Source organism: Trachurus trachurus (assembly GCF_905171665.1).
Source record: "Trachurus trachurus genome assembly, chromosome: 11".
Taxonomy (NCBI): Eukaryota; Metazoa; Chordata; class Actinopteri; order Carangiformes; family Carangidae; genus Trachurus; species Trachurus trachurus.
In genome coordinates, this window is record NC_139904.1 from 4,687,239 (window position 1) to 4,708,787 (window position 21,549).

The 21,549-nt window shown below is 44.7% G+C and overlaps 1 protein-coding gene across 1 annotated transcript; it reads left to right on the forward strand.

Annotated features, from left to right (window-relative positions):
* Positions 1-1,543: 1,543 nt before the first annotated feature.
* On the forward strand, positions 1,544-20,256 carry slc9a1b (solute carrier family 9 member A1b). The gene is made up of 12 exons (XM_083982500.1): positions 1,544-2,180; positions 6,731-7,191; positions 9,907-10,157; positions 11,274-11,491; positions 12,450-12,646; positions 13,787-13,876; positions 14,079-14,149; positions 15,007-15,171; positions 16,246-16,360; positions 18,345-18,443; positions 18,563-18,635; positions 19,497-20,256. Exons 1-12 carry the CDS (start codon positions 1,874-1,876, stop codon positions 19,745-19,747), a joined length of 2,298 nt encoding a protein of 765 aa, XP_083838626.1. The 5' UTR covers positions 1,544-1,873; the 3' UTR covers positions 19,748-20,256.
* The last annotated feature ends 1,293 nt before the right edge of the window (positions 20,257-21,549 follow it).

Genomic DNA, 21,549 nt, shown 5'->3' on the forward strand with positions numbered 1-21,549 from the left:
CTCCCAGTGTTTTTGCTATATTATATTTTTCACTATTATAATAATGATAATGATAATAGTCATTAACACCTGAATGTTTGCCTGTCTACTGTTGGTTGTGATCTCCAGCGACAGGTGTCAGGTGAAGTCCGGATGCAGCCGCAGAGCAGCTTCATCGATCCCATCGCCATGGTGATGGCCACCGTGGGGACGGCGGTGTGTGTGTACAGCAGCAGACGGATGAGTCAGAAACTACCGGTGACCTCTGACCTATAACCTGTCAGGGCGAGGAGGAGGAGGAGGAGGAGGAGGAGGAGGAGGAGGAGGAGGAGGAAGGGGGTGGAGCTTGTAGGACAGAGAGTTGGAGGAAGTTTGTGATGAAGATGAGTTTGTCACTGGAGGGAAAATGTGAAGTGATGGAGGACCAGAGGTTTGAGTCAAAGTCTGATAATGTTATAATATGTAGAATAAAATGTGTAGATCACAGCTTTACTAAGTCAGTGTAAGATCCGTCATTTATAGATTTTTTTAGTTTTGAACTTCATTATTTATTTCATAATTTGTGTTTTTGTCTAGAGTCTAGAATTTGAGGGAAATGACGCCAACGACGGCTTCAGTTGGACATGAGAGCTGTGAACAGGAGCACATGGAGCGATGGATGTAAATTATTTTTTTCTTTTAGTAAACTTTTGTTTTGAAAACGGATACATCTCGTTATTCCGTCTTGTAAGAAACCTTTCATGTGTCCACGAAGGAAAAAAAAAACCACAGCCACGTTTCACTGCAGCAGCTTCAGGTCTGATCTGAATGTTCAGCTTCAGCTCAGTCAGGAAGAAAAAGAAGAAGTTTATTAATGTTTTATCACTGTGAATTAATGTTTGTACCTGATGAACCACAGACACTTTGTATAATAATAAGATGTAATTCTGAATAAATCACATCGAAAATCATGTTTCAGTGTATGTGTGTGTGTGTGTGTGTGTGTGTGTGTGTGTGTGTTGTCACGGTGGATGAGCTCTGTGGGAAACTCCGTGTGTGTGTGTCCGGTGGCTGCACAAACTCTACAGAGCGACTCATGTGAACAACACGGTGACTGATCTGGGATGTTTCCTCTGATGCCTGGCTCATGGGCCGCTGACTGACTGAGTGAGTGAGTGAGTTGTTCATTAATTAAACCACAGACGCTGCAGAACACCTTTGAGCTGGACTATAACTTTTATTATTTTAACTTGTTTTATTTATCTATGTATTTATTATTAATGGTGATTCTGATGTGTGTTTTTTATTGTGTGAATGAGCAGCTGACCAATGTGTAAATTTCCCTCGGGATCAATAAAGTTTAATCTATCTATCTATCTATCTATCTATCTATCTATCTATCTATCTATCTATCTATCTGTAGTAGTATTAGAAGTGGTAGTAGCCTACTAGTTGTATTCTCTCTCTCCTCCTCTCCAGCAGGTGTCGCTGTCGCAGCTTCCGGTCAGAGACAGAGAGAAGGAGAGAAAGTGCGCGTGCCTGTGCGCCGCGTGCATGTGTGTGTGATGCTGGTGTGATGGTGTGAGTGAGTCCACACCTTCATCCCCAGACCGACCAGACTCCTCTTCTTCCTCCTCCTCCCGTGTCTGTTTAAACCCTCCGAGCGGGAGACTGGAGACAGGGCGGCGCCATGTTGGCTCTAACGCCTTTTTAAATTCTACATTTTGACGTCACATGAACTTTCTCTCACTCTGTGACGTAGTTGTATGATGACCGTGGAGTTGTTGGGTCACAGTGCGCCCTGCTCCGCCCGGTGGAGCACCACCACCACCAGCAGCCTCTTCATCCTCCTCCTCTTCCTCCTCCTCCTCGGCTCCAGACCCTCCAGACCCAGACCGGAGCAGCAGCTGTAAACATGGCCGAGCTCCGGTGCTCCCGGTCCGGCTTCCTCCGCCTGCTCCTCCCGCTGCTGCTGCTGCTGCTGCTCCATGCAGCCGCATCCAGCTCCAGCTCCAGCCCCGGTCGGGATGTCGCCCCGGCGGGAAAGAACCAGACCGGGACAGGGGTCCAGGACCAGAACCAGAACCAGGACCAGCACCAGAACCAGAACCGGTCGGTGCATCACAAGAAGCCGTTCCCCGTCCTCTCCTTCAACTACGAGTACGTCAAGAAACCGTTCGAGATCTCACTGTGGATCCTGCTGGCTCTGTTAATGAAGCTGGGTGAGCACACAACACACACACACACACACACACACACACACACACACACACACACACACACACACACACACACACACACCTGCTGCCGCCGCTCGTCAGCACCAGACAGCTGACTGACTCTCCTCAATTAGTGTGAGACAGGAACTGACTCATTTAGTATTTAGGCCTAGAGTAGATAAGGGGAAAAATACTTCAGTTTGTGATACAAACATGAAAATTGGCATGAAAAGTGCTCACTATAACCCACTTTATTGAAAAGTTTGGGTGTCCACGCAAAATGTCAATATTTTAATTTTAGACACTTTCAGTGCCCAATCAATTTTTAATAATATGTGGTCATGATGTTGACACTGACATTAGGAACAAATAATTGCCAAAAAAGATAAGAAGCGCTCATTCCAGAGGCGACTTACTGTACACCTCACATTTGCAGCTGCATCAAGCTGTACATGCTATTCCAAGCCTGTATAGCATTTGCATCTGCCACAACAGGCAGACTTGCAGCCACATTAGTGAGTTGTTAACAGCTCTTTGCAGAGGGGGAGATGGCTGTCCAGAAGACTTTCCATTCCTCACCAACCTCTTCCCAACCCCACTCAGCTGGACTCTCTGCGTCTGGCTGCCGCAGAATTGCCTGAGTCCATACACAACCCAAATACCAAATGCGAGCCACAGCTTCTCCAGACCTAGTCTATACCTTGCAGAGCTGGGAACATGCTTAGGCCATGCTTTTAAGAGATTATTTCATACATTAGAGCCATAGACTGCACATCTTGAAACCAGACTTCTGGGAGAGAGAATGAGAGAGAGAGAGAGGAATAAACATAGAAACAAACTGGTTAAATGTACAAAATAAGGTTCCATTGTCAAAAAGAACAGGACGGGGGATGAATCAGTGTATGGAAAACTGTCAAAACTAATGTCTGTCAAACCTGAAAATGTCCTGGAAAACGATTTCAAGAGAAGAGTGATTATTATTATTATTATTAATATTAATATTCACCAACATGACTAAGGTTCAATAATAAGTTAATTGATCAATAACTCAGCTTTAATCAATCATGACGTCAAAAAACTTCAGCTCAGTAAAGTTTCTGTTTGAACAAGTCACACTGTTGAATTCTGGGAAGGTTTTTAAAAAAAAATACTGTTTCTGACGTTTTCTAGATCAAACAATAGATTTATTAATGGAGACAATAATCAGCTGATCGATTAGCTGCAGCTGCTGTGAACCAATCAGACTCATCGACGACAACAGATGCAAGTGTGACGTCAGATCAGAGTTTTTTTAATTGGTCTGGATTAATTCAGCAGTGAGTCAGTGAGCTGCCTGCTGCTGCTGTCAGGTCGCCATGGATACAGAGGTCGTTTCACCTGAGGACTACATTACCCACAATTCAACCTGAGCAGTAGAACAGTCAGTAGTCGAGTCTGTTGATCAAATGAGCCTTTTCTCTGAGTTATTGATCAGTTCAGCGAGCGATCACTGATCCAGAGACATTGATCGCCTCCTTGTGCTGTGTGTGTGTGTGTGTGTGTGTGTGTGTGTGTGTGTGTGTGTGTGTGTGTGTGTGTGTGTGTGTGTGCGTTGACAGTTGAACTACCTCTGATCAGAATCAGATAGTGAAGCTCCTCCATCTTATCTGTGCATCCAGCTGCCGTGTCTCTGGGCCGGACCAACTTCCTGTAACACATGGACCGCTCGATAACAAAGAGCCAGTGTGCCCAGGGAGGGGGAGGGGGGGTGGGGGGGCAATGGGGGCATGGTGGAAACGTTGGTCATGTGACCGAAACGTGAGACTGAGGAGGAAGAACTGACATAATCTGAAGTTATGAATCCAACATTATATTATAGTACAGTATATTATAGTATAGTATAGTACACTGCAGCAGAGTATAAAGTAACAGTATAGTAAAGAACAGTATAGAATAGTATAGTATCATACATTATAGTATAATACAGTAACAGTACAGCGCACTATGATATAGTAAAGTATACTACAGTATAGTATAGTATAGTGCAGTCAGTGTAGTACAGTGTATTGATTTTCATGATGATTCATCAATTTGGTTCAATGAGTGTTTGAAAGAATTGAAACTAAAATGAAATAAAGTTTAGACAGAAGTCAGTTTCTGTTTCCTGTCTAAAGAGGTTGTCATTAGGGCCACGGGGCAACTGGCTTCCACAGCTATAAGATAGTCAAGGCAAGGCAATTTTATTTGTATAGCCCGTTTTTACAAACAGTTTGTCTCAAAGGGCTTTACATGGCATCATAACAACGTCCTCTGCCCTCACATCCACTGAGGAAAAACTCCATACAATAGCTGCAGAAGCCAGTCTTTTCTCTATAGAATACTAAAAACTGCGAAACATTTTGCATCGAAGTGAATGGGACAAGCCAAAAAGAGTCGTTAAGTTTTTAAAACGTCTACTGCTCTGGCATACTTTCACGTAGAGACTCCATTTAAACTTTAAAATGTAGACACAAGTCTTGTCTATTGGTGTGTTAATCAACGTTTTGATAGGTATTATAGTTTTTTTTATCAATCCCTGTTCAATGACCATGATAATTTTTGGAGAAATGTTGAGATTATAATGGGTGTGTATTGCACGGAATGTTCATGTCAGAGTGCGTGACATCATCGGTCAGAGTGGGAGAAGTTGTCTGAAATTGTTAATTTTTTTTTCTCTTTCCACACTCCTCCCGGCCAGAAATTACACTCTTCACACATTATTTTTTTCCACAGTTGTAGATAAACATATCTTCTCTCTAACAATGTGTTCAACAAAGCAGAGAGACTTACAGAATTTAAACTGTGAGCCTCTCAGTGCGGCCACGTCTGTCTCTGCTCCTCATTGACTCTAATACAAAGATTGTCTGAGAGAAGCAGAACGGACCCCTGTTTATAACTCGCAAGTGTTTCCAAAATAATTACTGTAGAAACACCAAAATCACACCAAAGCGTTCAGGAAGTCCTTACGACGACCACGGTCTGCTGCTTTTTCTGATAGGAGTTACTGTTTTGTCACAGTAAGCCTAAATGTGAGACCAGTGCAGAGGCAGAAAATCTCTCTTTTTCTCCACGTTTCTGTCTGCCTCAGCCAGGGGGGCCCCTATCGTCATTGGCCACCACCTCATGTTGCAGTGGTAACCTCTGAGCCTCAGGCCAGAGACTCCTCTGATTGGCTCTGGCCTCTGTCTCGGCTCTTTCATCACTTCCTGTGCCCTCGTCTAAAAGTCAATATATTTTTGGTAAAACCCCTCAGATCAGGTCTGTGGTGAAACAAAAGCTTCAGAGAGTTTCAGATTTAGTTAAAACAGGTCAGTAAAATACCCTACTGGTGAATGTTGAAGCTTTGATTAGACAATGTTTTTAACATAAAGCAGCTGAAACCAGTGGAAAGCTTAGTGGTGGTGAGGTGTAGTAGTCCGTTAAAGCCTAACGTTAGCTTTTTACTTCTGGACGTTGCATTAAGCTTCAGATACGGTAGAAAAGGAGTTCATATGTGAAGATTATCTCACTGAACTAAACTTGGAAGGATCAGAAACTGGTGTTTTAGTCACAGAGCTGATATTCTGACGTCATCCAAAACTTTCTTTACTGGAACCAGCGCCGTGATCAACTCTATATCATGTCTCTGTCAAATACACACAGAGTTAACCTAATGTGGTTACAGCTCCTCAGTATCAGTGCTTATAGAAAGATGATCATGTGTCTGTCTGATCAGCTCTGTCTTGATCGTGGATTTGATTCCCATGTTGACAGAGACGGTAACCCCGGCAGCAAAAATCAAAATTAAAATTTTCCAGTTGATCATGTTTCAGTGAACAACACAACTTAAAAACTTTATTCAAACATTCTGTCAATGACAAAACATCAATATTATAAGAACAGAGGCCGAATGATGCTGCGTTCATAACAACTCGGAGGTCGAAATTCCCAACTCGGAAATTTCCAACTTCCGACATCATTGCGTTCACGCTGCAGGAACTCAGAAGAAAAAAAACATGGATACCTGAAGGAAGTTTGGCATGTTGTGGCTCATAGCTGAATACGAAAAATAAATGCAGCAGTAAATTATGTTTATTTTGGAGGAGAGGAGACGCCGCAGATGAGTGCACATATAACGTTACAGCCTTGATAACAGTTAAACGTTATTTCCGTCACATACGAGGAACACAATTTCACACCATACAACAATCACAGCTTAATATAAACTTATTTCATATAGGCTACTGCAATAATACACAAAAATATGCATTCAAACCTCAACAAATAACTTAAAATGTCTAAATTATAACCGTTTAAGACGAGGGCCGCCATGTTTTGATATTGTCGTGATGTCAAGTCGGAAAGGAAGAGCTCTGATATGATACCCGAGTTTCCGACCTGTAATTTCCGAGTTCGACGCCGTTCAATTTTCCAACTTCCGAGTTGTCTTGAACGCAGCATGACACACACACCCACACACACACACACATCAATGGTGGTGATTGCCAGTATTGATCGAGCAGGTTAATGAGTCCTTGGTGATCGTCTTCCTGCAGGTTTCCACATCATCCCGCGGGTTTCCCACGTGGTCCCGGAGAGCTGCCTGCTGATCGTGGTGGGGCTGCTGGTGGGCGGGATCATCAAGGCGATCGGCGAGGAGGCGCCGGTCCTGGACTCAGAGCTGTTCTTCCTCTACCTGCTGCCGCCCATCATCCTGGACGCCGGCTACTTCCTGCCCATCCGCCCCTTCACCGAGAACATGGGCAGCATCCTGGTGTTCGCCGTGGTCGGCACGCTGTGGAACGCCTTCTTCGTGGGCGGGCTGATGTTCGCGGTGTGTCGGATCGAGGGCGTGGGGCTGGGCAGCGTGGACCTGCTGTCCTGCCTGCTGTTCGGGACCATCATCTCCGCCGTCGACCCCGTGGCTGTGCTCGCCGTGTTCGAGGAGATCCACATCAACGAGCTGGTGCACATCCTCGTGTTCGGGGAGTCGCTGCTCAACGACGCCGTCACCGTGGTGAGTGCAGGTGGAGGGGGGGGGGCTTAGAGGGGGCGGGGCCTGGAGGAGGCGGGGCTTAGAGCGACAATGAGGCTGAAGCTACAGGTGGACGAGGCGTTTACTGACCTCACAGAGAGTCAGGGAATCCAAACACAACGCGTGTTCAGTTATTATGAATGGGCCGGTGCTGGTTCTGGTTCAGGTTTAGATTCTGGTTCAGGTTCTGGTTTCACTTCTTTCCCTGTCACTTCTTTCCTTTCACTTCCTTCCCTGTCACTTCTTTCCTTTCACTTCCTTCCCTGTCACTTCTTTCCTTTCACTTCCTTCCCTGTCACTTCTTTCCTTTCACTTCCTTCCCTGTCACTTCTTTCCTTTCATTTCCTTTCCTGTCACTTCTTTCCTTTCACTTCCTTCCTGTCATTTCTTTCCCATCACTTCTTCCCTGTCACTTCTTTCCTTTCACTTCCTTCCCTGTCACTTCTTTCCTTTCACTTCCTTCCCTGTCACTTCTTTCCTTTCACTTCCTTCCCTGTCACTTCTTTCCTTTCACTTCCTTCCCTGTCACTTCTTTCCTTTCATTTCCTTTCCTGTCACTTCTTTCCTTTCACTTCCTTCCTGTCATTTCTTTCCCATCACTTCTTCCCTATCACTTCTTTCCTTTCACTTCCTTTCACTTCACATTCTGGTTCAGGTTCTGGTTCTGTGCAATGCTTCACTGATGAGTCCATTAGGAAAAGCTCTCAGGCTGCAGCCCCCCCCCCCCCCCCCCCCCCCCCCCCCCAGAGGTCTTCCAGCCTCGAGGTCCCGGGTCAGAACCAGAACTCCCTGAGGGGGTTCACGTCCCCTCGGGCCTGGGAACTGTTATTGTCTCTGGACCAATCAGAGGCTTCGAGCTGACGACATCACTCCAGATGTTTCTCCTCTCGGCTTCTGTTCCCGTCGCTGTTTGTTTCTGTTTTGGACTAAAGATGAGTTCTGACCTGAGAAGCAGCAGCGATCAGTCTGATCATCAATAACACCAATAACTTTATTGATCCTTTCTGATCAGCTGGTGTGTGTGTGTGTGTGTGTGTGTGTGTGTGTGTGTGTGTGTGTGTGTGTGTGTGTGTGTGTGTGTGTGTGTGTGTGTGTGTGTGTGTGTGTGTGTGTGTGTGTGTGTGTGTGTGTGTGTGTGTGTGTGTGTGTGTGTGTGTGTAACTCACTCAACAACAACAGCATCATGTTTTATTCATGTCACATCAGAGCAGGGAGAGGAAACAGACTTTTAGTTCATAATCAATAACTGAGGAGGAGTCAGTTCACAGATCTGATCCACGATCAGTTTATTGATCTGAACTGATCTGAACAGAGAATCTGTTTTTCTACACATCAAACACAAAAAGTAGAAAAACATCAACTTTGAAGCTGTAGTGCGTAACTTCTATCCCCCCCAAGGGGATTTCTGCGTTATTACAATGATACGGCCGGCAGCTCAATAAAGGTACTTTATTTGTCACATATACAGCTAGTACAGTGAAATTCTTTCTCTGCATTTAACCCGTCCCTGAGGAGCAGTGGGCAGCCACGGTGCAGCGCCCGGGGACCAACTCCAGATTATGAGCCAGTGCCTTTGGTCAGGGGCACTGACTGGAGGATTAGCTAGATGTTTTTTTTTGTGGTGGGGGAAACCGGAGCACTCGGAGGAAACCCACGCAGACACGGGGAGAACATGCAAACTCCACACAGAAAGGACCTGGGCGGCCCGGGATTCGAACCCAGGACCTTCTTGCTGTGAGGCAACAGTGCTAACCACTGTGCCACCGTGCCGCTATATGGCGTATGGTATGGCCCGGTGTAGGGATGCACATGATTAACCGTTTAACCGTTAACCGATAACAAGAACTTTGACCGATTAATACTATCGGTTATTTATTTATTTTATTAGCTCCTTATGTCGTCAACTCATGGGGGCGTGTCGACACGTGCAGAGTTCACGTGCCTTCAGTCATATTTCGCAGCAAAAAGTTACAGAGGAGGACTGACAGTATGTGCAGCAGCCCCCATGAAGGAAGATCAGACAATAAATGTAGCTACACGGACATAGATGTGAATCACCTGTAACTACGGCGCTGGAAAAAGAGAAAAAAAAAAAAAAAAAAAAAAGAGGACGTAGCTGCTCTCCAGCCTGTTCGCCTGCAGCTCCACAGAGGAGCTGTCAGAGGAGCTCTGCTGCTCCTTCAGCCTGGTGTTTGGCTGCACTTTATAAAAACAGTTCTACACTGGACGATCTAACCTCCAGAGCGCAATCAGCTGAGACAGAGCGCACTGATCAGCTGTCGCGGCAAGATTCTTAATCTTATCGGTTAACGGTTAATAATCGGTTAACGAGCGTCGGTTATCGGTCAGAAAAAAAATTCAAAATGTGCATCCCTAGCCCGGTGCAACCCGCCCTTCCGCTCCCCACCACTACCATTTGTCACTCTCTTTCTTGGCCAACAGACCTTCTGCCGAACGGCAAGGCTTTTTCTTTCTTTCTTCTTTCTTTCTTTAGTAGGATCGCTTCACACATCACAAGAGATATAGCACCCTGAATAAACCGGGGGGTTTTTAAAAGCCACATCCAAATATGAACAGACAGAATCAGAATAACTGAACTGTGATATTAAATATCATAACATGCAACATTTGCCACCTCCTCCTCCTCCTCCTCCTCCTCCTCCTCCTCCTCCTCCTCCCCCCCCTCCCTCTGTGCAGGTGCTCTACCACCTGTTTGAGGAGTTTTCCCACGCGGGGACGGTAACCGTGGGCGACGCCTTCCTGGGCGTGGTCTGTTTCTTCGTGGTGTCCCTGGGCGGCATCCTGGTGGGCGCCATCTACGGCCTCCTGGGCGCCTTCACCTCCCGCTTCACCTCGCACACCCGCGTCATCGAGCCGCTCTTCGTCTTCCTCTACAGCTACATGGCGTACCTGTCGGCCGAGGTCTTCCACCTGTCGGGAATCATGTCGTAAGTGGGCGGGGCCTGTCTCACCTTGATGCTGCTGCTTCCTGTCTGTGTGTTACTTTAAATTCTCAGAATCACTTCTTTCCTTTCACTTCCTCCCTGTCACTTCTTTATTGTCACTTCTTTCCTTTCACTTCTTCCCTGTCACTTCCTGTCATTTCTTTCCCATCACTTCTTCCCTATCACTTCCTTCCTGTCACTTCTTTCTTGTCACTTCCTTCCTGTCACTTCTTTATTGTCACTTCTTTCCCATCACTTCTTCCCTATCACTTCTTTCCTTTCACTTTATTCCCTGTCACTTCTTTCTCGTCACTTCTTTCCTGTCATTTCCTTTCACTTCTTTCCTGTCATTTCTTCCCTGTCACTTCTTTACTTTCACTTTCTCCCCTATCACTTCTTTCCTTTCACTTCCTTCCTTTCACTTCTTTCCTTTCACTTCCTTCCTTTCACTTCCTCCCCTTTCACTTCATTCCTTTCACTTCCTCCCCTATCACTTCTTTCCTTAAACTTCCTTCCTTTCACTTCCTCCCCTATCACTTCTTTCCTTAAACTTCCTTCCCTATCACTTCTTTCCTTTCACTTCCTTCCCTGTCACTTCCTTCCCTATCACTTCTTTCCTTTCACTTCCTTCCCTGTCACTTCTTTCCTTTCCTTTCACATCCTTTCCTATCACTTCTTTCTTTTCACTTCCTTCCTGTCACTTCTTCCCTGTCACTTTTTCCCTGTCGTTTCTTTCCTGTCACTTCTTCCCTGTCACTTCTTTCTCATCATTTATTTCCTTTCACTTCTTTCCTTTCACTTCCTTCCCTGTCATTTCTTCCCTGTCACTTCTTTCTCATCATTTATTTCCTGTCATTCCCTGTCACTTCCTTAATGTCATTCCCTGTCTCTTCCTTCCTGTCACTTCTTTCCTTTCACTTCCTTCCCTGTCACTTCTTTCCTTTCACTTCCTTCCCTGTCATTTCTTTCCTGTCACTTCCTTCCCTGTCACTTCTTTCCTTTTACTTCCTTCCCTGTCACTTCCTTCCCTGTCACTTCTTCCCTGTCACTTCTTTCCTGTCACTTCTTACCTGTCACTTCTTTCTCAACATTTATTCCCTGTCTCTTCCTTCCTGTCAGGTTGATTGCGTGCGGCGTGATGATGCGTCCGTACGTGGAGGCCAACATCTCCCACAAGTCCTACACCACCATCAAGTATTTCCTGAAGATGTGGAGCAGCGTGAGCGAGACGCTCATCTTCATCTTCCTCGGCGTCTCCACGGTAGCCGGTCCTCACGCCTGGAACTGGACCTTCGTCGTCTTCACCGTCATCATCTGTCTGGTGTCCAGGGTGCTCGGTGAGCGGGAACGACCTCGGGAACGACCTCGTCATGTTTTAAAGGATAATTTCCGTTTTTTACAACCTGGACCTTATTTCTAGCATAAAATACGATCATTTACTCACCCAGATAACTTTGGTGTCATTTGCAGTCGTTTTGACAAAAATTAGCCCCAGTGGAGCGGCGCGTATATCCGTATAATGCGAGAACACGGGGCAGCGCAATGCAGCCTCTAAATAACACATTATCCGCTGCAAAACTCGTTCATTTCACCAATATTTTGTTATGATACACTAGTGCTATTCCCCTCTGAGTCCGGGGTTAGCTGTTATCAACATCCGGGGTCTGTAGGTTGACCTACTGACCTCTGACCTGGATGATGTCATCTCCGACCGCTGCCCGGCTCATTCTGATAATAATCATTCCGCTTCGGCATTCGGGTCCATTTTTATCCCAACTAGCCGGAGCTTTAGTGAGTCCAGGTTGAGGAGAGGAAGCCTGTGGAAGCTGAACTTCATCCAGCTGCTCATTTTGTTCTGACAAGTCAGAAACACGCAGAAATGAACCGTAGCATTAGCGGTAGTAAGTTAGCCACGCCGGGCAGCGGTCGGAGATGACATCATCCAGATAAGAGGTTAGTAGTCAACTTACAGGCGCCGGATGTTGATAACATGCCACCACGGGCTCGGAGGGGAATAGCACTAGTGTATCATAACATGTTATTTAGAGGCTGCATTGGGTGCCCCGTGCTCTCGCATTATACGGATATACGCGCCGCTCCACTGGGGCTAATTTCGTCAAAACAACTCCAAATGACACCAAAGTTGTCTGGGTGAGTAAATGATCATATTTTATGCTAGAAATAAGGTCCAGGTTGTAAAAAACAGAAATTCTCCTTTAATGTTATGGATGTTTTTATATGTTTGTATTTATAACCTGAACCCTCAAGTTTTAACCCCTCGTCTCCCGTCATCAGGCGTCATCGGCCTCACCTTCATCATCAATAAGTTCCGTATCGTGAAGCTGACGAAGAAGGACCAGTTCATCGTGGCCTACGGCGGCCTGCGAGGCGCCATCGCCTTCTCCCTCGGCTTCCTGCTCACCAAGAACGAGATGAAGGACTTGTTCCTCACGGCCATCATCACCGTCGTCTTCTTCACCGTGTTCGTGCAGGTGACAGCGAACGCCTCGCATGAGCAACACGAGCTTCATGAGTTCAGATCAATCACAATCACAGTTTAACCCTCCTGTCGTCCTTCTGGGTCAAATAGACTCAATCTGTTCCCTTCCTCCATCCTTCCTTCTTTCCTTCCTTTCTCCCCTCCTTCTTTCCACAATCCTTTTTCCCTTCCTTCCTTCCCCCCCTTTTGATCCAATTGACCTCATCTGTTCCCTCCCTCCATCTTTCTTTCCTTCCTTTCTCCCTTCCTTCTTTCCACAATCCTTTTTCCCTTCCTTCCCTCCCTTTTGATCCAATTGACCTCATCTGTTCCCTCCCTCCATCTTTCTGTCCTTCCTTTCTCCCTTCCTTCTTTCCACAATCCTTTTTCCCTTCCTTCCTTCCCTTTTGATCCAATTGACCTCATCTGTTCCCTATCCCTCCATGTTTCTTTCCTTTCCTTTCCTTTCCTTCCCTTTTCCCTTCTTCCTTCCTTGAACAAATCTGTTCCCTCCTTCCATCTTTCTTTCCTTCCTTTTTCCCTTCCTTCTTTCGACAATCCTTTTTCCCTCCCTCCCTTTCTTCTTTCTTCCTTTTTCCTTCCTTCCTTCCCTTCGTCCTTAATTTTTCCTTCCTTTTTGACCCAATCTGTTCCCTCCCTCCTTCTATCTTTCCTTCCTTTTTCCCCTTCCTTCTTTTCTCCCATCGTTCCCTTTGTCCTTCCTTCCTTACTTACTTCTTTCCTTTCGTCCTTCCTTCCTTTCTTCCTTGACCCAGGAGGACAGCGGGAGGGTTAAAGAAGCAGCGATTTGTCAGTGTCAGAATAAAAACCATAAAACATCTCAGGATTAAATGTTTTAGGGAATAAAAGATTATATTTGTTTTTACAGCTCAAAAAAACATTTAAAAAAAAAAGGAAACTTCAGTGTTACAACTAAATTCTTCATCCAAAATAGAAAAGATATAATATCAATCATAAAATTTCAAACATAAAAACACTTATTGATCAATAAGAAATTATTGATTTTTGATTTTTATACAGAAATGAGACACAAATCTGCTCATTGTGAGAACACGATGTGTTTACTGACCTCTGGTGGAGATGAGGAGGAACCGCACCGACCTGCATTAAAACTGCGTGTGTGTGTGTTCAGGGGATGACCATCAGGCCTCTGGTGGAGCTTCTGGCCGTGAAGAAGAAGAAGGAGAGTAAAGGGTCGATTAACGAGGAGATTCACACTCAGGTGACGTCTCTCCACCTTTTAACTAACCATCAACAGCAACAACACACAGACTAAAGCTTATTGAGGTGTAGAATCTTTTGAAAAAGAGATTCTACATCTCAATAAGCTTTATCTGGTTAAATAAAGGTTAAAAACACACACACATATTAATTAATGTGATGACATCAGCTGATCGGTTCATAACGAGTGTTTTTCTCTCCAGTTCCTGGATCATCTGCTCACGGGGATCGAAGGCATCTGTGGTCACTATGGACACCATCACTGGAAGGACAAGTAGGTCCCAGTCTAGGAGACGGCAGCTACGTTCACACGCACAAAAAAACGTCTTAATCAGATTAAAAACTTAGGAAAACTTTTGGAAAATCTGAATCTTCAGTTTCTATGGGCGCAAAATCCAACAATCTGATCATGACGTGCCTAAACATGCACATAAACATCCGTGATTTTTTCCTGCGAGGGATGAACATGATGAACTGTTTAGAATCTACCACGTGATGCATTTTTATTCTGATCAGCCCTTTATTCTCAGTTAGGGATGTCACAATTACTTGTTTTCACAATTAATCACGGTATTAAACGCCACAATTAATTAATCGTAAAGATTCCTAAATACCGTTATTTTCCAAAAAAGATGATGTTGGAACCGTATCGGCAGATGTGCGGCAAAGTAAAGGTGAATGCTCAGATACTGGCCCATTTAACGTAACATTGAATTGGTAGGAATTTAAATGTTGAGTGTCAAACAAAAAACTTAAACATTTGGTATAGATGACAATTTATGACCTGAATATTTCAAACATTTCCTCTGGGGGATTAATAATTGTTCCTATATTAATAGATACTTTGTAAATATTTTGTGTAAACGTATGAGTAATGTATTTGATTTTACACATTCATAGTGTTGTGAAATTAATTAATGCACAATAATTGTGATAATCGTAATACCGTGATTATTTCTCTGACAATAATCGAGTCAAGAAAATGTATAACCGTGACATCCCTATTCTCAATATTTGTGTCCATGGAAACATAGCTACTGGTGATGATGATGATGATGATGATGATGATGGAGGCGGGAGGGGCTGAGTCTGACGGTCATGTGTCTGCTCTGTGTTGAACTTCCTGTCCAGGCTGAACCGCTTCAACAAGACGTACGTGAAGCGGTGGCTGATCGCCGGCGAGCGCTCCACGGAGCCGCAGCTCATCTCCTTCTACAACAAGATGGAGATGAAACAGGCCATGATGCTGGTGGAGAGCGGGAGCGCCGCCAAGCTGCCCGCCCTCGTCTCCGTGCAGTGAGTCCACGCCGTTTAAATCCCTTGTTTTTCCATCTAGGATCAATAATCAATAATCGATCTTTACTTTACTTTTATCCCAGTTGTTCAGAGCTCAGTTGGATCAGTCTGATCCAGACTGAAGCTGATTGGTCTGTAAACAACAGCAGCATGGAGACACTCACACTGGATTCATCTGATTATGGGATGTTTCAATAGATAAATTTAAAAAAAAAGGAAATATACAGTACATTAGTCAAATAGATTGTGAATATTTTTCCATATTTTTCAAATTTCATTTAATTATCCAGTAGTTGGGAAAAGTTCTTAATTTGTGGAATAATCAAACGTTTACTTTATTGACTTTATCACCATGATGGTTTAAAAATCAGGCACAAAATATAACAAATAAATGTTTATATTCTACATTGTAAATGTTGTTAATTTGAATTTAAAGGACAATTCCGGGCAAATTCAACTCGAGGTTGTATGTTCCTAACATTTCAGGTCTAAAAGAAGGAATCTGAAGATTTTCAGTTTTAATTGCTCCTGTTTTGCGGTAGTTGTGTCTGTCCCCGCGTCGCCACGGCAGCGATGAATGGGAGCGGATTGAAGTTCTGCTGCTTAGGCTGTTTACATCCCTCAAAGCCACAGACAGCGTCAGATAGCTACTCAAACATGCACCCAGAAGTCTATTTATTTCGGAATTGTCCTTTAATCTAAATCCCATGTTGTTCCTGAATCCACCAAACTGCTCGATCAGATTAATCCTGATGTTCTGGATCAAAGTTTTCCTGATCTGACAAAAAAGTTCTGATCAACACAAACTGAGGGTTTGATCCAGATTAAAACAGAGACTGGATCACGTGATCTGTTCTGATCCGTTTTTAGTTTTGAAACAAGATTTGATCCGATCAATGATCCAGAATCTGATCAGATTACCTCTGAACAACTGGACCCAGGACTGGTTCTAAAATAAAACTCAGAACCTAAAGTCTGATCTTTAACAGACTGAACAGTTGATCAGACGTTGAACCACTGAGACTGAAGCCGATCAGCTGATCAGAGGATCAATAATGTGTGGTGTCTCTGCAGGAACGTGCAGCCCAGAGCTCCGCCCACACAGAGAGCCATGCCCACCATCTCCAAGAAACGGGAGCAGGAGATCAGGAAGCTGCTGAGGGCCAACCTGCAGAACACCAGGCAGCGGGTGAGGGGGCTGGGGAGGGGCCATAAGGGGGCGGGGTCATACGGCGTGTTTGTATTACAGTTTTTCTCTGTTGGTTTGGCTCATTTCTTGAAACAGAAATTACATTCTTAAAACTATAAGACCATTTGGCCAAACAGTCTTACAGTTCTGCACAACATTACAGCTCACTAGCAAAAGCGCACATCTCTCCCAAAACTGTTCACACATGCTTCAAAAGTAGATTCCTTTACCATGTAAAGTGTCAGTACCATCAAAATGGCAAAGATCTTTCTCAATTGCTTTTGGCTCATTTGCATTCACTTAGTGCTTTTACCAAAAATAAACTGGATGGTTCAGCATAACACCATGGATGAGCTGCAGAACCTCATCTCTCTCCCAAAACAGTTTACTTGTGTGTCAAAACCAAACTTCTTTCTCATGTAAGTAGTCAGTGCCCCCAAAATGCATCATCCCTGTGGCATTCTGTGAGCACTGCAAGTCAAAATGCTTAGATGTTTTGTCACTATGGCAGAGACGTATAAAACCTAAGAAAAGGACTTTACAGTAAGAGCAGCCTCCAAAGTTTGACATCACACACACTGCACTCATATTGCCAAGGAAATTGTAACCATTTTTATTCACATAGCCTACATAAAGTAACTCAAGATTATGTACTGTAAAAACAAAATGTATAGGCCTACAGTTCTCTGTACATGTATGAAATATGAACACACACAAAAAAACACCAAGCCTTTGGTGCAGTAAACAAAGTTTCACGAGTAGAGACTATTTTCGACGATTTTCACTGGTCATCACTGTCATCACCCTCTGTCTCCTGGCCACCATCTTCATCCTCCTGACCATCCATACGCTGCGCTCTGATTGGCCACATATTTTCATCAACATCACAGCGGATATTTTCCCTTGCGTGGTCTATAATTGTGGCCCGAATTTCATCAGGCACAACTCTGTCTTCTTGCTCCTCGGCCTCTTCCGCCTATTCCACCACGCATCCGCACTCCTCCTCCTCTTCTTCTTCTTCCTCCTCTTCCTCTTCCTTGAGCAGGGAGTTGCTCATGATAATTTTCTTGGCCAGGTACCTCCATGTTTATACTGCAAAAGGTACAGGCCCTAGCCAAGCTCTATATATACGCGTTTGGCAGCATTCACAATCATAGACAGCACCAGTCAGGTAGCTAAACAGCTGATTGATTGCTGGTCATCTGAGATGTAGGAACTCATCCTTCGTTAGTCAAGTTCTAATTTCACCTGACTGTCAATTACTGTCATGAATTTATGAAATGCTGCAAGAAATTCATATGGTTTTCATGGTATTAGCCTACAGTATGTTGACTAATTTTGACAGTTGAACAGACTATTGTGCATATGATGATTTACACAGTGAAATCATGCTGACATGTTTTGGAGAGAGCAACCATTAGACTGAGAATCAACTAATCAGCTTAGATAAGCAATATCTATTCATTTGGAAAATGTGCTAAATGTATGCTCATTGTGCTAACTCTAGGGTACTTGTACATAACCATTTGCAAAGATGCACTAAGACACTTGAGACATGTACTAAGACATTTGCAATTTGATGAAATCAATGAGAAATGCCATTCTGTTGTGAACATTTGCAAGGTGGTTTGGAGATTTGTCCATGTTATTTTGAGAATGTAATTTCTGTTTCAAGAATTGAGCCAAACCAATAGAGAAAAACTGTAAAGCCCCAGTGTGTAACTTATTTGGCTTTTTATTAGCAAAAATCAAACATGTCTTTCATAAATACGTATTTCACTGAAGTCGATCACACCCGCATACAAATGAAAGCTTTTAGCGTCTGTTGTCTGTCTGACGTCTGCCTGATTTCACATGAATGCAACATCAAGAATACGTTCAGATATGCGACCGCACCGCTAGATGGGGGGAATTCCTACGTATTATACCTTTTTAAATGTGTAAAATGTGTGTGTTAGTGACGCTGGTGTGTGTTTGTGCTCAGCTGCGCTCCTACAGCCGACACGACCTGATGATCGACCCGCTGGAGGACAACGTGAGCGAGGTCCGCTTCAGGAGGCAGAGGGTGGAGATGGAGCGGAGGGTGAGTCTCCACGGCAACAAGACACTTCACCTGTGACCTGAGTGATCGATCACAGTGATTAATAGAGTGTGAGTTGAAGCTCCGCCCACTTTCCGCTCACTGTCGTCTCTCGCCCACAGATGAGTCACTACCTCACCGTCCCAGCGAACCGTGAGGAGACTCCACCTGTGAGGAAGGTGGCCTTCGAGCCAGGTGAGTCACATGACCTCTGATCAATAAACAGATGTTAAAGGGACAGTCCAACATTTAGTCAGATCCTCCTCTCACCATAACCCCTATAGTCATAGCAGTAGGTTCATCACCTTTAATTATCGGTGCATGTTGTTTTGAGATAGGCGGGGCAGAGACGTGAGCTGCTCAGTGAACACAATGGAGGTGAACGGTACAGGTCCCCTGTCCCTCATCAAACTCATCAAATACACAATCCAACAACTCCACAACTCTCTGGTGGACAAGTTGTGAGCTGCACATTCACCACGCTATGAGATAATAACACAACGTTACCAGACAGAGTTGTTTTAGAGGGAAATTCAGCCGGAACTACATTCCAGACACGGCTGCTGGGCGGAGGGATTTCAGAAGAGAAAGTAGTTCAGAGTATTTGCTTCATGTGTCGTAATGTTACAAAATGTTACATGATTATCTCATAGCGTGGTGAATGTGCAGGTCACAACTTGTCCACCAGAGCGTTGTGGAGTTGTTGGATTGTGTATTTGAAGAGTTTGATGAGGGACAGGTTGACCTGCACCGTTCACCTCCATTGTGTTCACTGAGCAGCTCACGTCTCTGCCCCGCCCATCTCCCTCCCCCTTCCCCTTCAGGCTGCACTTGAAAATAAGAATTTTATTCTTAATTTGCTCGCCTGATTAAATAAATAAAATAAAAAAAACAACATGCACCGATAATTAAAGGTGATGAACCTACTGCTATGACTATAGGGGTTATGGTGAGAGGAGGATCTGAATAAATGTTGAACTATCCCTTTAAGTCTTTGTACCTGAGTCTTTAAACTGTGGGACTCTTCTATCTCTCTCTCTCTCTCTGTGTTTCCAGAACATCAGGTTTACACCTACGACGACAGCGACAGCGACAGCCCCAGGGGGCGGAGCTCCCAGCCTCAGCCCCGCCCCTCCGACGCCACCAACCTGTTGAACGAATCACAGCGAAGATCCAATCAGAGTGGCAGCAGCAGCAGCAGCACGCCGCGCGCCACCGCCGCCGCCGACCAGGAGCAGGAGCAGGTGAAGCTGTCGCGCTGCCTCAGTGACCCGGGGCCAAACCAGGAGGGGGAGGGGCCGGAGTAGAGGGGGCGGGGGAGGGGGCTACTTCCTGTCGCCATGAAGCACAAAGGTTCAAAACTTGAAAGTGAAGTTTCCTCGTCGTCGTGGAGAAGCTTCAGATTAATCCTGCAGTGTTTTGACTGTTTATTTTATGTTGTGTTTTTGATTTTGTTACTACCAAAGCTGCATGAACCTGTGTGTGTGTGTGTGTGTGTGTGTGTGTGTGTGTGTGTGTGTGTGTGTGTGTGTGTGTGTGTGTGTGTGTGTGAGAGAGAGTGTGTGTGTGAGAGTGTGTGAGTGTGTGTGAATGAGCCGCGTCGTGTCTTATAAACACACCGATCTGCAACGAGTCGAACAAAAACTACAAACAAATAGAGCACTTTCTCTCGAACAGACGTGACGCAGTATCCCTACGCCGAGAAAGTAGATCCTGCTGCGTTAACAATCTGAACAAACTGAATCTGTGTCTCCGTAGCGACACCACCGGGTCGTGTCAGTAGCACCACCATCAGGTTCACAGCGGTAGTTTGAGTGAAGATAGACCAGAGCGGCATTTTTATGCAAATGAGAATGACTGAGGCATCCTGGGTAATTTAGGGGCAGCGCCCGGCATCCCTCCATTGAAAAGTTCAGCCTAACTGGCTTAACAAACTAACTAACAAAAAGTTGTCTATTAACAGGCTATTTACAGACAACACTTAGCCAAAACCTCCCCGGTGATTCGACCAAATACGTGTAGATGTCCGGGTCAGACATTTCTGGCCACTGTGTGGAGTCATTGATCATTGTGGGAGGCTAAAGGAGCATACCGCTAGATTAATTAATTGTAATTTTTCAAGATAGCGTGAACGGTGGGTTTCAAGGAGGGTGTCAAAATAATTATGAGACATAGTGCTACGAAAGAAACAAAAAATAAAACATTCAAATTGATTGTTAGTTAGTCTACGCTCCATCAAAACACAAAAAGCCACTGAGTGCAATTTAAAAATGCCGGGTGCTGCCCCTAAATTACCCAGGATGCATCAGTCATTCACATTTGCATAAAAATGCCGCTCTGGTCTATGTTTTGGTTTTAATGTGATTCAGCCTCGTTAGCTTCTGTGCTAAATAGCATAGCGTTAGCATGCTAACAGATGACACTACTATGCACAGTTAGCTTAGCATAAGCCTTAGCATGCTAACATTGTTATTGTGAGCGCGCTAGCATCCTGACATTAGCGTGTAGCATGTAGCACAGCCGAAGCTTTAACTGTGTGTATCTGAAACTAATCAGTGTTATTGATGAAGTATTGATTATTAACTGGTATCAGTGTTATTGATCATTGATCATTGATCGGCCTTATGATGATGTCATCGAGTGTGAAGCAGCTTCACACTGGTGATGAGCTCAGGGACGACCTCACCGCTCCGTCTGTACTGACCTGTCTGTACTGACTCGTCTCATGAAACCAAAGTGTTACACTGCCAACAGCTTCACTACCGTTTCCATGGTGATAGCACTTCCTGTCAGCTCCGACTGCCTCAGCTTCAGCTGCACGATTTGCCTTAAACTGTTTTTGCTTTGTGTTTGTTGTTTGTTTATTTTGCTGATTGAAGTATTTTTATATCTTGGAGAGAAAAAAAAGCGACGTCGCCATAAATATCTGTGAAAAGAAGAAAAAAGCTTTAATTCCTGTCAGAAATAAAGTTTTCTTACAGTCGACCCTCAGGTGTGATCTGATCTGTTCCATAGAGGTGGGCGTGGCCTGAGTGACATCAGCAGCAGGTGTTATGGTGCCTTCATGTGCTATGGTAATTATGGTAAATACCAAAAGACGACTTGAAAA

Bases quoted from the DNA above. Each gene is read 5' to 3' on its own strand.
- slc9a1b (XM_083982500.1), top strand. From the start codon at position 1,874: ATGGCCGAGCTCCGGTGCTCCCGGTCCGGCTTCCTCCGCCTGCTCCTC. The intron at 14,150-15,006 runs GTAGGTCCCAGT...CTTCCTGTCCAG, and splicing joins CACCATCACTGGAAGGACAA to GCTGAACCGCTTCAACAAGA. The intron at 16,361-18,344 runs GTGAGGGGGCTG...GTTTGTGCTCAG, and splicing joins TGCAGAACACCAGGCAGCGG to CTGCGCTCCTACAGCCGACA.